The sequence below is a fragment of the Branchiostoma belcheri genome, unplaced genomic scaffold, assembly GCF_001625305.1.
Source record: "Branchiostoma belcheri isolate BF01 breed outbred unplaced genomic scaffold, Haploidv18h27 scaffold109, whole genome shotgun sequence".
Lineage (NCBI taxonomy): Eukaryota > Metazoa > Chordata > Leptocardii > Amphioxiformes > Branchiostomatidae > Branchiostoma > Branchiostoma belcheri.
This window is the reverse complement of record NW_017802480.1, coordinates 1,023-17,260: the sequence shown is the minus strand read 5'-3', so window position 1 is coordinate 17,260 and position 16,238 is coordinate 1,023. Positions and strand designations below refer to the sequence as shown.

At 45.2% G+C, this 16,238-nt stretch overlaps 2 protein-coding genes across 2 annotated transcripts; both read right to left on the bottom strand.

Annotated features, from left to right (window-relative positions):
- Positions 1 to 1,673: 1,673 nt before the first annotated feature.
- LOC109481629 (high affinity choline transporter 1-like) lies at positions 1,674 to 9,399 on the bottom strand. Its single transcript, XM_019784212.1, has 10 exons — positions 9,089 to 9,399; positions 7,738 to 7,851; positions 7,226 to 7,381; positions 6,558 to 6,706; positions 5,655 to 5,849; positions 5,024 to 5,177; positions 4,038 to 4,252; positions 3,476 to 3,572; positions 2,628 to 2,799; positions 1,674 to 2,171 (listed from the first exon to the last, which is right to left on the bottom strand). The coding sequence occupies exons 1-10, from the start codon at positions 9,267 to 9,269 to the stop codon at positions 1,835 to 1,837; spliced, it is 1,770 nt and encodes a 589-aa protein (XP_019639771.1). The 5' UTR covers positions 9,270 to 9,399; the 3' UTR covers positions 1,674 to 1,834.
- A 1,150-nt stretch (positions 9,400 to 10,549) lies between these two features.
- On the bottom strand, positions 10,550 to 16,009 carry LOC109481183 (high affinity choline transporter 1-like). The gene is given in 10 exon segments (XM_019783691.1): positions 10,550 to 10,922; positions 11,553 to 11,724; positions 12,001 to 12,097; positions 12,666 to 12,880; positions 13,253 to 13,406; positions 13,921 to 14,115; positions 14,389 to 14,537; positions 14,895 to 14,948; positions 14,951 to 15,049; positions 15,895 to 16,009. Coding segments are annotated over 9 exon segments (1,335 nt in total). The 5' UTR covers positions 15,027 to 15,049; positions 15,895 to 16,009; the 3' UTR covers positions 10,550 to 10,699.
- Between the last annotated feature and the right edge of the window lie 229 nt (positions 16,010 to 16,238).

The following is a 16,238-nucleotide window of genomic DNA, read 5'->3' as shown; positions in this document are numbered from 1 at the left end:
GATCTACACATTTGCCACTAAGAACCGTACATTTATTTAAAAACACGGATTGAGTACTTGGAAACACGTGATGGATGACCCTAGTACTGCAATATGATTTTTTTTCTATTCCAACATCAATCACAAGACGTGATGGCGACAAACTCAAGTTTTTTCAACTTATTTTATGCCGATTATTTTATACAAGATTGGTGGCATGGGCAGGGTTAGAACTCAGAGCCTCTGGGTTCTGAGCCAACACGCTGCCGCTAGGCCACGCGACCACACAATTGAATAATGACGTTGTAATTTAATGTGTGAAATAATGGAAATGATAAACATGTTTATCAATTCACTCCAAGACACAGGACACACAGGCAAAGATGGCTGACATACCTCCTCGGAGTGGCAAGCTGGGCTGCCCACATTCACCACTGGATTGCAGACACATTTCTCTTCCGAACCGCCGCCGTTGTGTACATGTTCTGACCCCTCTACCTGGCACCGTGCAGTGGCAACCACCACCACAAGCAGATATACCAAAATCATTGTGCAGAATCCCACGATATGCCTGTTGTAGAAAATGTGCACACAATAAGGAAACAAAAGAGTTGTGAAGACTTGCACTTCTGAAAAATCCACAGGATGTGTCTGCGTCAGCAAAATGGCAAACAGCCAGGATTTCACGCCCACCAGGAACTTTGAAGCTGAACAGCTGCTTATCTGTATAGCCGGTACATGTATAACCGCCCTTCGGCGTAACACACCAGCTTCGCAGGCACGCGGCGTGTCGGCAGCAAGCTTTATCACACCGAACGACTTGTTACACTCAATCTTTGCACATTTAATTGCAGGAGTTGCTTTCTAGTGATGATGCCCCAACTGTGCGCGGTGGCAACGGGTTCCAGTCTACGATAGTTCTTGGGAAATACGAGTTTTTGAACACCTCAAATCTTGGTTGATAACTCTGATTGGAGGGTGTAGAAAAAAATACATAATCTATCCTAACGCAGTCAGTCAAATTAATGGTAGCTGGGCCCTGGGCTGTTGGATCTGCTGACGGAAGTCGTGTGGTGCCTTTCAATGACATTCCTGCTCGTTCATGTTGCTCTTTGTTGTCTTTAGTTATGGAAGCCCTCAGACGAAATAAACAAATGAAGCAAAAAATGACTATACATATACTAGAAGGAGGTCTGAAAGCATCGATTTCTTGTTAAACATTTATTATTATCTTAAGCTGATGGTCATCACTTGATTTGATTTGATTATATTGATCTTTAACATTTTTTTTTTAACGTGAAATTTAATTTTCACTTCACGTATAACTGTTAGTGTTTTCACTAAGATGCAATGATGTCTCTCGTTATTAATTACCCATATTCTTATATAGATCCCGTTATTGTGGTAAGTTGAAAATATTTTAGATTCCCATATAGTCAAGATACTTTAACTTTCGTAGACCAGTCATTGCAGCCTATGCATGGAAACAGGCAACCTTACAACAATCGGTCCATGTAGGCGCATTTTCATAAATCAACGGGATGTTTCCAATTCTCCTTACATAGAGGTGTTTGTCATCAAGCTTATATGGCCTAAGAAGCACAGCACGAAAACAGACATTTAAGCAAACTTTCCGCAATATGTAAAGAAGTATTAAAGTTGAGAAAATATTTCAGTAGACTTTACGACTTCTTAAAGACTACTGAAAGGCAAATTCCGCCTTTCCGTCACCTTTCAGTGTGCTTAAATACACGACGTAAACATATTTCACATCTTTACGCTTCCTTTACAAATCCGTAAATATTGATGAAAGAGCTGCTAGAAGCGCAATGTAATCAGGATAAAACGTATTTGACTACAGGCATTCTTCACTGAGAAGTGGTGGATGCTCTTTAGGAGTATTGTTACTCCTCATATTTGGCTCATCTGCCCTAACTAACACCGCCTCTGATTGGTCGCCGAGTGGCAGAAGTACGACCTCCGTGTCTCGGGAGAGATCGGGTCGCCGTCGTTGCTGCTCGGCCTCGCTTCGGAAGCAGTCGGCGACGTCGTACTTCATCGGGATTTTCTCCCCTTCGAAGAGCAGTTTGAGCACGAGTGAGACGGCGACGATCGTGAGGAAGCTGCACAGCATGGCGAAGGCACGGAAGGGGAAGAGCTGTAGCCCTTCTCTCTCGTCATAATACGGGTACCTTGTAGAAACAAAGGCATTGAGGGGTTAAAACTGCATTATGTAACAATTTATAGAACGATACAAAATAAAAGTCAATTTTCTGGTCATTTCTGTATGTAATATTAGGACGGTGCAACGTGGCAAAAAAGTCAATTCTCTATCTGGTCATTTTACTTTGCAAAGTTGAATCAACCCTACTCCATTGTAAATGAGTGCCATTTAGGAAGAGGAGGCCAAAGTATGACACCTAACGAAAGAAATGTTACATAATGCCCCCTTGAAAATCCAGGATCTGAACAACGCTTCCTTGATAGAGACGGGGGACGCCACAGACTTCTGTTTGGATCCCTACGAGCTTTATGTTTTAGGTATCATAGAATCTCAATACGTTAGGCATGATTATCCTAAGAATGCATTCGGCTTGCGATCCTGCGAAGATCGCACGACGTGTGTGCGTGGCCGGGCCCTTACGTACTTGATGACAGGATCGATGGATAGCAGACTCTCCCCTCCGCATATCCTGAGCACCATCCCCACGATGTAGCCACACAGCGAGCCGTACGTGTTGGTGAATTCTAGATGAATCACGCAGACCAGCTGGGGGAACAGGATGACGAACACTAGGTCCCCGCATAGTAAAAATAGGCCTGGGATAAAGAAAAAAAAGGAAGGCACTAAAAATATTGCCATGGCGACGACAATTGTTTATTTTTGACGTTTGACATCAGTATACATAGTTGTGCATTGGCATGTGAAAAATTCAGTACGTTTCAGTAAATTCAGAATTCTGCTATATAATGACCTTGTTTTATCTTGCACCCCCTCACCTTGGTACTGTACTATCCTGTACTCTCCCCATCTTGGTACTGAACAGTCTTCCCCCACCCTGTACTATCCTGTACTCTCCCCATCTTGGTACTGAACAGCCTTCCACCACCCTGTACTACCCTGTACCCTCCCCATCTTGGTACTGAACAGCCTTCCACCACCCTGTACTATCCTGTACTCTCCCCATCTTGGTACTGCCATAACGATGCTACCGTGTAAAACAGATGTAGATGTTCACGTCGCAAGCGTGTAGAAAGTACAATTTCCTAGAATTTTTGCAAATTTGGTCCATACACTACTATTAGGATCGCCACGTGGACGTCGCCAAAATTTATGTAAATGTCACTTTATTCAGGCCTGACTTTAGGAATAGGTGGCCAGTAAATCTGCTACAAAAGAAGAGGTTGTTGACATCAGCTTTGCCAGCCATACAAGAGTGCCGAATTGTTGTACTTGGCAACGCCATAGGGGCGGAGCGGTTTTTCGATCTCTTACCATATATGGATTGGACGGTCAGCGCCAGAGCCGTTGCCATGGTTCCCACGACAATGGTGGCGGCGCGCATCACCCACACTATCTCTGTCTCCGACGCCTGTGATGTAAAAGGAATAAGTACGATATACATCTAGCTGTATCTGTATAGCCGGTATAACAGCCGTTTGGCGTAACACACCAGCTTCTGTATCTGTATAGCCGGTATAACAGCCCTTCGGCGTAACACACAAGCTTCTGTATCTGTATAGCCGGTATAACAGCCCTTCGGCGTAACACACCAGTTTCGCAGGCACGCGGCGCGGCGGCAGCTAGCTATATTTTACCGAAGGACCTGTTACACCCAATCCTTGCACATCTAATTATAACTGCAGGAGTTGTTTAAAGCAATGTAGTGATGATGCCCCAGCTATACTTGGTGGCAACGAGTTCCACTCTATGATAGTTCTCGTATCTGTATCTAGGAACACGGATTTTCTATATACTGATTCCTTTATTGGCCATTATAGTAGTTGATGGATCAATATGAAAATTACTTTGAAAGCATCAAAGTTACTGCCTTTACCTTTTGTCTGAAGAGGAGCTTGTAGACGTTCCGTGCGAAGAGCGAGGCGGACGCCAGGACAGCGGAGTCAGCCGAGGACATGACGGCTGCGGACACGGCGCCAAGTCCGAAGAACGACACCCACGTCGGAGTCAGGTACTGCAGGACCAGCGGCAGGATCAGGCTAGCTTGTCCCTCCACCGCTGGGTCTTTGCCATACTCTGTTTTAGGCCAGTCTGGAAAAGTGAAAGAAATGTCATATACATGTACTCGTATCAAGGTGCCTCATTTTTTCACTCCCGGATACACCCATAAGTGCTAGTGTTGTTTTTTTGGTGGCTGAGCTGTGGGTTTGTATCTCTGTTCCTACAAAGTAGCTACAATTTACTAGTATATGTATATAGATTGACAGCACATGGGTGGGGAAGATTGATAGGCAGAACGACAGGTCAAAGGGCCATGAAATAGGACGAACCTTACAGTAGGTCGACAGCACATGGGTGGGGAAGATTGGCAGGCAGAATGACAGGTCATAAAGGTCAGACACAGGAATTGGGGTAGACATGATCGTCTCAGAATCTGACCAAGTTCCAGCAGGAATAAGGGGGTTGGTATATGGGGGAATTCAGGGAGCCGAGGATTGTGTACTTCCCGGAAGCCAGAAATCTCAGATTTCTTGTTGTCGTCACGATGAAGAAAAGATAAACATAAAATGAATTGCCAGTTACCATGGTGACAGCCGTCTGGTCCAGGCCATTTGTTTGTTTGTTTGTTTGTGCCTTTATTTATACTTGATTTTATATCGTATGTACAATATATATCGCCCCATTCAGCCATGACGGCCGTTTTTCGTGGGGGTCGAGTTGGGAGGACAGTCAAGGGGTCAAAAATAATAATTATAAATTAACCTCATTTGGTTGAGAGAAAAAAAGAGAAAGAAGATACAGAGTTAAAACAATGTATTTCACAAACATAATCAGAAACACCAGAGCGAGACATCGCCATACCTGTGGAGGCTCCGATAGCCCCGATCAGTATAGACGGGACGGACATGATGACGCAACCCAGCCCGGCTGTCACGGACAACCACCGCGCATACGCAGGCGACTTGGAGGACAGGACACGCTGGAAGTAGCACTGCCATGGAATCCCGCCGCACATCTAGAATACAAGCGTAAGGAACAAAGAGAAATTTAAAAAAAAAATGAGATTCAGATTTCCGGGAATAATTTAGGTTTTCGTGACCTCAAGTTCGCCCATTTCCTGTGTCTGACCTTTCAACCTCTTGTCATTTTGCTTGTCAGTCTTCCCTCATCCACGTACTGTCTACATAGTCTCAAGGGCACCCTAGTTCCTTTGTACTTTTGACCACCTGTCGTTCTGCCGTCAACCTTCTATCTACCACCCACGTGCTGTCAACCTACACTGTCCGGACAAACATACACACAGATCCACAGACAACCCACTCATAACAATACTTCCGTACCGGAACGAAACAAAAAACAAACAGTAATCACCAATAGCAGTGCGTAGTCTATCCAGACGCCGGTGTAGGTGGTGTCCCACGTCCCGTACCAGCCCGCCGTCTGTGTCAAGGGTTGTCATTGGCTGTGTCTAGGAATAGCTTCACAAACTCACCAATAGCAGTGCGTAGTCTATCCAGACGCCGGTGTAGGTGGTGTCCCACGTCCCGTACCAGCCCGCCGTCTCTGTCTGGTTGAAGGTTCTGTTGTACACGGAGGCGTTCACAGGCGTGTACAGGAGCCGGGTCTCGGTGGTGCTCCCGATTTCCGACACCAAAGGGTTCGTCAGGGCGAAGGGGATGGAGATCCACTGCAATGTGACAAAAGTTCTTTGTAAAAGACGTACCAATGTAACGGTGGGTGTCTTAGTTAGTATCTCTTGTCGTTTCACAAGATCAATGTTTCCATCTTCTGGATGACTGAAGACGTTACACTTTACTCAGCAGAAATCTCAACTAGCCACAAGGAGGCTATAGGCAATATCTTACTTGCTGGGACAGAGGAAAAGGGTGTAAGGCCACATACAAGAAATATTGACCAAATACAGATTGGGCACACTAGACAGACTCGAGGAGGAGGGGGTGTTACAAGACCGAGGCAATGCTATGGACTGACAGACCCTAAGGCCTACCTGTGGAACATGTTAGAAGAAGTAAGAATGCAAACGCGCTATACTTTCAGGAGAATAAAACTCACATGTGGAAACCTTCAAGGGCAGCCTGCATTACCAAGGGCCTGTACTGTGGAACTGTCTTGCTGCTGATCAGCGGCAACTGACAGCAACTTCATATTTTAAAAACGGACTGTAGATGACTGCAGATGAAATGTGCCTATACTGTGACTGTTTTGTACATGTAAATGTTTGTAATATTATTTGTATATTGTTGTGTTCAACTTGTGTAAATGTAATTTTTAATGTGTGCCCAGGGATACCTGAAAATCAGATCAACGGATCTGAGGTATGCCCTGGTAAAATAAATAAACTTGAAAATAAATAAACTTGAAACTTGAAACATACGAGCCCGATGAATATGCAGAACAGTTGTATGACGTCCGTGTAGACGACCGAGTACAGCCCGCCCAGCAGGGTGTAGAACACGGCGATGGCGGTGGAGATGATGACGGACAGGGTGAAGTTTAGCCCCAGCACCACGCTCAGGGTCGCACCTGCATGGGCACAATGACGTACGAAAAAGGCACACGTGTCACTGTGTAAATAAATACGTTCAAGTACATGCAAGTAGGATAGCTTTGCCTACTGAGAAACAGCAGGGTGTAGAGATGATGACTGACAGGGTGAAGTTTAGCCCCAGCACCACGCTCAGGGTCGCACCTGGTTAGGAGAACATACAGTACATTATGTGGGTAGAGTGTTCGGCTCAGACCCAAGAGGTCCCGGGTTCGAATCCCGCCCGATGCCACCGATTTTGTGCCCTTGGGAAAGGCACTTCACACGACTTCCTCACTTCGCTCAGGTGAAAATGAGTATTGTATTGTCCCCTGTGTTGGTGGCGGCATTAATATAAGTTGAGTGTGCCCTTTCCAATATGCCCCTTTTTCCGTTGCGACCCCACAAAATCGACAAAAAAGGTACATATTGGAGCGATCACAATCGTCCCCACCAACATCGATCTGCTCAGAGAGTATCACTCACTCACTAGGTTGAGTATCAAACTGTGAGCTTACCGAGAGCGGCCAGGATGGCGCCGCACCAGCAGACGTCTGCCAGCAGAGCGGGGATGAAGAGCAGCCCGCCCATCCTCTCTCCGTACCGCCGCTGGAACGGGTCCAGCATCGTCACGTACCCTTCAGAGCGCATCTTCTTCGCGAAGAAAAGTCCTCCTGTTCGAAAGACCACGCCGTTGCAATAGTACGTAGTAGAGACAGGACAGAAACAATTATGATCAGATTTGGAAGAAACTGTTCTCTAAAATCATTGACTTTTTGGCCGAATCCATCAGTCTTCACCAGCTATGCGATTACTGTAGACACGTGATTTTTTTTCGCACGTGTGACGGGGGGCGGTACCGACTTTCGGCGAACTTTGACCCAGTGCTAACGTCACACCTGCGACATAAACCACGTGCCTGCAGCTCTTGTACCTGATATAGCTGATGAAGACAGAGAGATTCGATCCAAAATTGCGTTGAGACAGTTTTTCAGACGGAAAACTTTCTCATTATTAGATTCCTACTTGCCCAGAACGAGGCCGATGGAGTAACCGAAAGGCGCCTGGCACCAGATGAACCCTTGCAGGGGGTCAAAGATCACTTCCGCTGTTCCGTTGATGTAGCCTCCTCCCACCCACGTTGCTGTGTACGTAAAAATGCAAACAGAGCAATACGCAAATGTAAACTACGTTGGTTAAAGAAATGTCAAAAGTATTAACAGCGAGTGCCCTTTGGACACGAATTATGTAAGCACCATAACACATGTCAAGAGGACTTAAATACCCGTATTTTGGTGCGTGTCTGGAATTCGCAAAGGAGACAGTGAAATACCGTTCCAGCACAGAAGGGATTCGAACCAAGAACCTTCAGATTCTGGACTCTAGATTCTGAGTCAATTTGAGCTTAAACCACAAGATCACCTTGCCGCCAATACATCACAAGACATTCAGTTTTGGGTGCTGCTTTTATAAAAACATACACCTTTTATAATTACGTGACTTTTAAATTGACCATGATAAACTGTATTGACACCTGTCTCTTAGAACTATGTTTGTGTCAACAGCAGTTTGCGATTTTCTGTCAAGTGGTTATCTCGGTAATCCGGGAGGCTAACACAGAGGTCATCGGTGTTGTATGTAAACATCACGCGTGTTCGGTCTAAGGTCAGCCGAGGACACGGAACAAAGACACCGTTGACAGGGCGATAGATGTGTCATTGTACTGCTAGGGCACACCTGGCTGTCTGTGAGCAGATACGTTAGAGATCTGTCACTGTGAAGGGTGGGAGTTATTTCACTACATCCTCTGAATGATGCACGAAGTAGTCTTGTCTTGCTAACGAAAAAGTGTTAAATCATCATTTTTATTTCCTCAAAAGCGTCCCTACCTATTTATTCCTCAAGCTAGCCGATATCTATCACACTGCAGTCTTCCCTCGGTAAAAAATCTGGACCCGCATAGTTCACGTTTAGAACTTCTATTCAGCCTGTCACACGACTGGTTTCTCCCTGTGGGGTTATTCAAATGTACAAAGGCTTAATGACACAAGTTAGAAAATTTCTCTTTTATACCTTTCCAGTGGATAACGCTTGAATAACCACACATGGCGAAACCGGTGTGACAGGGGCTGAATAAAAGTTGTAAACAGGAACTGTGCGGCTCCAGATGTTTTACAAGAACGTTTTACAGGGTCCTTGGTCTTACGGACGAAGGACGAATGTGGTGGTGTGATAGATGTCGGTATAACTTGAGGAATGGGTCCACTCTATGGACTCAGCCGGGCTCTATGCCAGCACATACAACTCGCCAGTTCTCTCTGTCTAACATTACATTTCCACTCTACTTCAGAAGGAAGGGAACCTGTAATATTAGTACCTACCGGTCATAGTCATTACCCCGACGAAGACCCCGATGTCTCGCCCGGCCAGCATGACACGCTCGCTCTCCGGGTCACCCTCTGCCTGCTTCGCCTTCCCCCGACGCGCAGCCCACAGTCCGATCGCCAAAATCACCAGGTAGAAAATCACGATCGCTACAATCCCTGCGATGTTTACAGCCATTTTGCTTTGTGTACAATCTACGTACACTCGATGAGAGGTTTGGAGAAGCCAGCAGCCGCCGCGCCGCGTGCCTACGAAGCGATGAAGGACGGTTAATAGTATACCGGCTATATAGATACAGAGGCTGGTGTGGTGCACTGCTATGCAGATACAGATACAGAAGACGGTTGTTCTAGTCTTCAGAGTTGTACCGCACCTCCTTGTGTACCCTCTCTTTTCATTGGTTGCTTTACGTGACGTCACGTTGGTTCTTCTTGGCCGGACTACCTGTCACGCGTAACCAGGTGAGCTCACGGAGTGAGTTGATTCAAGTTGCCCTTAAGGAGATAATCTACTGTAAAGGTATTGCCTTGGCCCTTGCATGTAGTCATGGCCTTGCATGTAGTCATGGCCTTGCATGTAGTTCTGTTACAATACATATTTCCATATCTTTAAGAGCCAATTTACGCACTGTACATGTTGTCACTTTGTAATACATACATACATATATATATATATATATATATATATATAGAGAGAGAGAGAGAGAGAGAGAGAGAGAGAGAGAGAGAGAGAGAGATTGTAGACGTTTTTATGTAGACGTTATTACGAGTACGTAGACGTTCATATTAGCACTATTTAGTCCTCTGCTTAAACCTCAACATACTGTATGTTCACCCGAAGTTGTCTCGCGTTGTCAGCAATGTTAGACACTTGACATGCCACCCGTTCTAGCGGTTACTTCCGCGTACGGGAGTATTGTGTTGGGTGGCTCAGCTTGTGTGTCTGTGCGTCCGAACAGAGTAGTAGACTCGGGACAATAACTACAAGCAAAATATCCCACATTCTTTGAATTTTATTTTGTTTTTATTTTAAGTAGAAATTCCTATGTAATAAGAAACCATTGACAACGCGAAGAAGTTGTTTCGAGAATGCTGTACACAGAAAAACACTGCAAATTCAATATGGCGAAGCTATGTTAGGAAGTAATCACAAAGGTGAACGTCAATAATATATAAATATATAATAAAAACCAAAAAGGAATTTCTGTTAAAAATGCTATACAATAAAAAAAAAAAAACGTAAAGAGCTTGAAGTTGTTTTACCAGTGCTGTATATACAGAAAAACAGTCTGCAAATTCGATGACATGGCGAAGATATGTTAGATAGTGATTATATTAAAGGCGAAAAAGGTAGTCTAAGCACGCCAGAAGATATCACCAGGGGTGGTTGTAGTAGTAGTAGCTGTAGATGTAGATGTGGAAGTAGAAATAGTAGTAGTAGTAGTAGTAGTAGCAGCAGTAGTAGTAGTAGCAGCAGCAGTAGTTGTAGTTGTAGTTGTAGTAGCAGTAGTAGCAGTAGCAGGAATAGTAGCAGTAGTAGACTGGTTCATTCATTTCAGAATCAAAAAGGCCAATTTAAGAGAATCATCTTCAGGTCTAAGGTCGTGGTTATTTCATGGTCTCCAGTTCTTGAGCGTTATTTGATTCACTGGTAGGCGCTGGCTTGTCGCTGAAGCAGCCTGCAATGTCGTACTTCAGCGGGATTTTCTTCTTCTCGAAGAGCAGCCTGGTTAAGTGTGAGACGAGGATAATGGCGAGGAAACTGCAGATCATGTCCAGGGTTCGGAAGGGGAAGAGTTGTTTTCCCGTAGTCTCGTCGTAATATGGGTACCTTGGGAGGGAATAAGACTAGTCAGACTAGTTTGCATCACAAAGTGCTCACAATTGGTGTTTTAGTGACGTCAATGCAATTGGCTTATTGGGCCTCCTCCCCCAAAATTAGTCCAACAGGAGACTCTCTGTCTCTATGGAAACCAGTCCTCACTGCCATGGTAACGGCCAATGCTCAGTCTGACAATAATTGGTCCATTTTATATATATTAGCACAACAGGAGTAAGATGTTCCCGATCGTACCTTGTTTATAGGGGTCAGTGGACTGGTAATCAAGCTACTGGTAATCAAGACCAGTAGAAGGGATGCTAGTATCTCTCTTGCACTGTTAAGGCTACATACAGGACTTCACAAATTCCATCATGTTTTAAAGCTCAATGCATTGGACGCCTGACGTCCTATATCATCATCATCTTCTGGTTATGAGAGTTTGACTGATGTTCATAACCCTTTGTTTCCAGCCCTCCCTATCTTCAATAGCACCATAACAGGTCTTCCAGATCTTGAGTACAGCCTGCATCCTAGCTCAAGCAGGTGATGTAGTGCGTGGTCTGCCTACACTTGCATGCCTACGTTCTGGTGCCCAGAGCAAAACATCCTATCTTTTAGAAATGATTCAGGCAGACTTACTTGATGAGCGCTGGGACATGTAGGAGATCCTCCCCTCCCCCTAGCCGGAGCACCAGCCCCAAGATGTACCCGCACAGCGAGCCGTACGTGTTGGTGAACTTCAGGTACACAACACACACCAGCTGCGGGAACACCACCACGTACACCAGGTCCGAGCACAGCACAAACAGACCTGCAATGTAGGATAAAGTTCAAGTTTAGGTGACAATGATCTTTGTAGCTTGGCATTCAGGTATGTTGAGCTGTCTAGTCTCTTTTGTCCTCTTCGAAAGAGACTCGACAGCTAAAATAGTCTTTCGAAGAGGATGAAAGAGACTCTGCAACCGAAACACAACGAACAGTGTCATTAGCTCATATTGAGTGGGTAGACATTAGAGTTTAAATGGTTGATGAAAGAAATAAGAATATGGAATAGGATCCTCGTCACTCTACGTTGGCTTTTCCTTACCATAGACGGACTTGACCGTGATGGCCAGAACAGACGCCAAGGCAGCCACGGCGAAGATAGCAGCCCGCATCACCCACACAATCTCTGTCTCTGACGCCTGTAAATGTACAATTGATACCTAAATCCACTGCCAGAAACGTTATTCAAGATCGGACTCCCCCTCAACTCCATTGACTATCCTGGACGGAATACTGATAGTATAGTTTTGGGTGGCGCTAACTTTTGCTCGGTTTGTATGTTTGGGTTCCGAAGTGAGTGGGCGGAGATAGGGTTTCACTTGATTGACATGGTTTGACCCAATATGCCCTGTGTTAATAATCGATGTTGCTGCCAGACATGTACATGAAACATAGATAAAGGAGTAATTTTCGTCATTTAATCCTTTGAGTAATAATGCATTGTTAGGCCTGTCATCTTCACATCTTCTTTCGAACAACAATTCAATTTTTTCTTCTGATATTACAATGAAGCAAAGATGACAAAATCATACCTTTTGCCTAAGGAGTGGTTTGTAGACGTTCTTAGCAAACATGGAGCTGGAGGCCAGGACTGATGAGTCCGTCGACTGGCTAAACAAACATCTGTCCACTTTTATCTTCGTTTAGCTAATTAGTAGCCTGTCCATCTATCATCTGAATAACCAACAATGACAAAACCGTCTGTACCTTCTGCCTAAAGAGCGGTTTGTAGACGTTCTTGGCAAACATGGAGCTGGAGGCGAGTACTGATGAGTCCGTGGACGACATGACGGCTGCTGAGACGGCGCCGAGCCCGAGAAACGCCACCCAGGTCGGCGTCAGGTTCTGTATCACCAGCGGCAGGACTAGACGTTTGTCCCCCTCCACGGACGGGTCCTTACCGTATTCCGTCGCCGGCCAGTCTGTTAGTGTCATAAGAGAAGGCAACAACAACTTTGTAAGCTGTAACAATGCACGGAAAGTTGACATTACCAATGACGATAAATGCCAGATAAATTTGGTAATAGCAACAATTTTCAGATTTACCTGACATATATCTCATACTATTGTTTAGGCAACCAGTTACAAACGTGCGTGTCAGACTTACCGGGGATATAATGACGTTATAGGACAAATAACACCTGGGGTTATGCAGGGTTCACTGTACAAAAATTATGGCGAAGTATGATTTATGGTCATTCATTGGACCTCTTTTACAAACTTCGTGAAAAGACGATACAACTTCCAGCCAGATCAAAGATGAACCTTCCTAAGTGGGAAATCATCATACTCACCTGTAGAAGCACCGACGGCACCGATCAGTACAGACGGGATGGACATCAGGAAACAGCCGATGCCGGCTGCGATGGACAACATCTGCGCACGCGCCGGGGACTTGGAGGAGAGGACGCGTTGGAAGTAGGCCTGCCACGGAATCCCACCAAATACCTTGTACAAACAAAGGAAAAAAGAATTAATCTTGGGCACCATTACACTAACGGTGCAGTTGCATTCGTCGTGCGGTTTTGATGATGCAGAAGGTCCAATAACTAGCCTGATTAAATCGCTTTACGGTTGCCGGCCACCCAACTTATAGCCGGCCCTCTGCGGTGAGGGCCAGTAAAGCCGCGGACGGCAGAGTTTGCGTTATGCAGACTATCCAATAACCATCCGCCGACAATGCTAGGTGTGATGTTGTCAGGCTAGTAAGAACACATACCGCCAATTCAACCTGCACTCACCTAATCTCTAAGTAGATTTTTCGGTGGTTGAAAAGACAGTATCAAATTGGTCAGGCAGCATCCATTTGCCAGACGGTTACCATTTGCCACTCAACCTCTGGGTGACTGAGGACTCTCTCTAGATGGTCAGTTCTAAACCGTGCGTAATGCTTTTGCCACCAGATATCTGCTTGGAGATTAACACTTTTGCCACCAGACATCTACCCGAAGATTATACTCACCAGCAGCAGGGCGTGGTCGATCCAATATCCGGTCCTCTTCATGTCCCAGACCCCGACCCAGCCGTTCGTCTCGGTCGCGTTGAAGGTTGTGATGTTGGAGGAGTCGTTAACAGGGGTGTACAGGAGCCGGTTCCACGTGGTGGTCCCGATGTTCGACACCAGAGGGTTGGTCATGGCAAACGGGACAGAAATCCACTGTGGAACAAGACATAGGGGACGTCGGTGAAGGTTGGGCATCCAGGTGATAAGATATGGCAGTTACTCACTGATAAGCAACTGGATATGATTTTGGAAACGTCAAACGTTTCAGTTAGCATCCACTAGCTTTCGTCAATGGCTCACTATACTAGCATAATGCAGCTGCTTTTGTCCGAAAACGGACATGTGTAATATCAGTTTAAAAAAATAGAGATTGTGATATAAAAATATATTAAAACTATTCCAAGACACCCTTTTGATGTCACATACCAGTCCTATGAATATGCATATGAGCTGGATGACGTCAGTGTAGATGACAGAGAAGAGCCCCCCGAAGAGCGTGTAGGACACGGCAATGGCGGCGGAGATCAGGATGGACACGTTCACGTCCAGCTCAAGGATCACGGTCAAGGTCGTGCCTGGAGACATAAATCATGAGAACAGATGAAAACAATGGCGAAGATATGGTGATGTCAATGTAGGCTGATATGTGATCGGTATAATACTTTTAAAGTATTCGAAGCCTGGTGATAACGATGGTTATTGCACACGTCAGATTGTTGTATGTAGCTCTCAGAAGTCGACTGAAAACCTAGTTATACCTGTTAATCACACTTTCTGCGTGCATGATGAAGTATTGTTTCGGGTGGCCGAGCTGTGGGCTTGTTTTTCTGTACGTCCGGGTAGAGTAGGTTGACAACACGTGGGTGGGAAGACGATTGGCAGGTCAGGTAGACTCACTGGAGGTCAAAGGCCCAAGAAGTTATCGAGCTTACCGAGAGCAGCCAGGATGGCGCCGCACCAGCAGACGTCTGCCAGCAGAGCGGGATGAAGAGCAGCCCGCCCATCCTCTCTCCGTACCGCCGCTGGAACGGGTCCAGCATCGTCACGTACCCTTCAGAACGCATCTTCTTCGCGAAGAAAAGCCCTCCTGTTCGTTTGGACCAGATATTCATATGACATATTCATATCGAATCAAACTTTGATTGTACATTTTTGGAATGCATCTATAGCATCGACACCTGTGCTGCAATGCAATGTGAACCAGTCAGAATTGCCCTGAGGAAGATGACAGACGGTCACCGAAACTTCGGCTGAATGAACGACTTGGTTGTGTAAAAAGAGTCTCAGTGACTTACCAACCTGATGAAACTATTCACGGATGAGATATTCATATCGTATCACGATGTCGAGAAATCATGATCAGGTATTAGATATAGCTTGCTCTAATACATCATAGAATTCATTACTACTTACTCACATGCGTTTGCATACACCATCTTGTTTCATACATTACTAGCGACCACGCCCTTGAACCACGGCCATACCGGATCAAAACCCTGTCAATCAAGCGTGCAAGTATAACCTAATATCTGCTTTGAAACCCAAACATAAGAACCTAGCATATGTCAGCGCCAATCAATACGATACTTCCAGCCCTGAAGTAAAAACTGTATGTGACACTTTTACAAATTCTATTCTTACTAACAGATGTAATGTACATCCTTATTACAGGTTAAAACTTGTGCAGTCCTTGGTGGACATTCCTGATGTCTACATGTAGTTGATAATATACTGCCCTTTATTTACAAACCAGCGATTATTAAATGTCTCAGACTACGTAGTTGAATTTACTTCTTTGATCCATCGAGGTCATAAAAACTGGTAGCCAAAAAAGGGCATAGGCAAGACAACAGAAAGGGGGTGTTTAATGAATAGAAGAATCAGATAGATGATGGTTTATCACAGAAATTTATGGAACGTCAAACCGCTTACCGAGAAGGAGGCTGGTGGAGTATCCGAAAGGGGCCTGGCACCAGATCAGTCCTTGCTTGGGGTCAAAGATCACTTCCGCTGTTCCGTTGATGTAACCTCCTCCCACCCATGTTGCTGTGAAAACGGAGCAAGAATGAAAGTTTATTGCAAATACTTGCCCGAGGGCTAATTGCAGTTACAAACAACATAGAAAGAAAATACAGTGGTATGTGGGACTACATCTACTTCTAACATTATACTATATTCTACAACATGACATGACACTAGTTTTACTGGGTTTGACTTCTTCTTTTTGCCTTCGACTGAAGGCTATGCCTTCGGAGAAGGTTATGAAATCGGGTTTG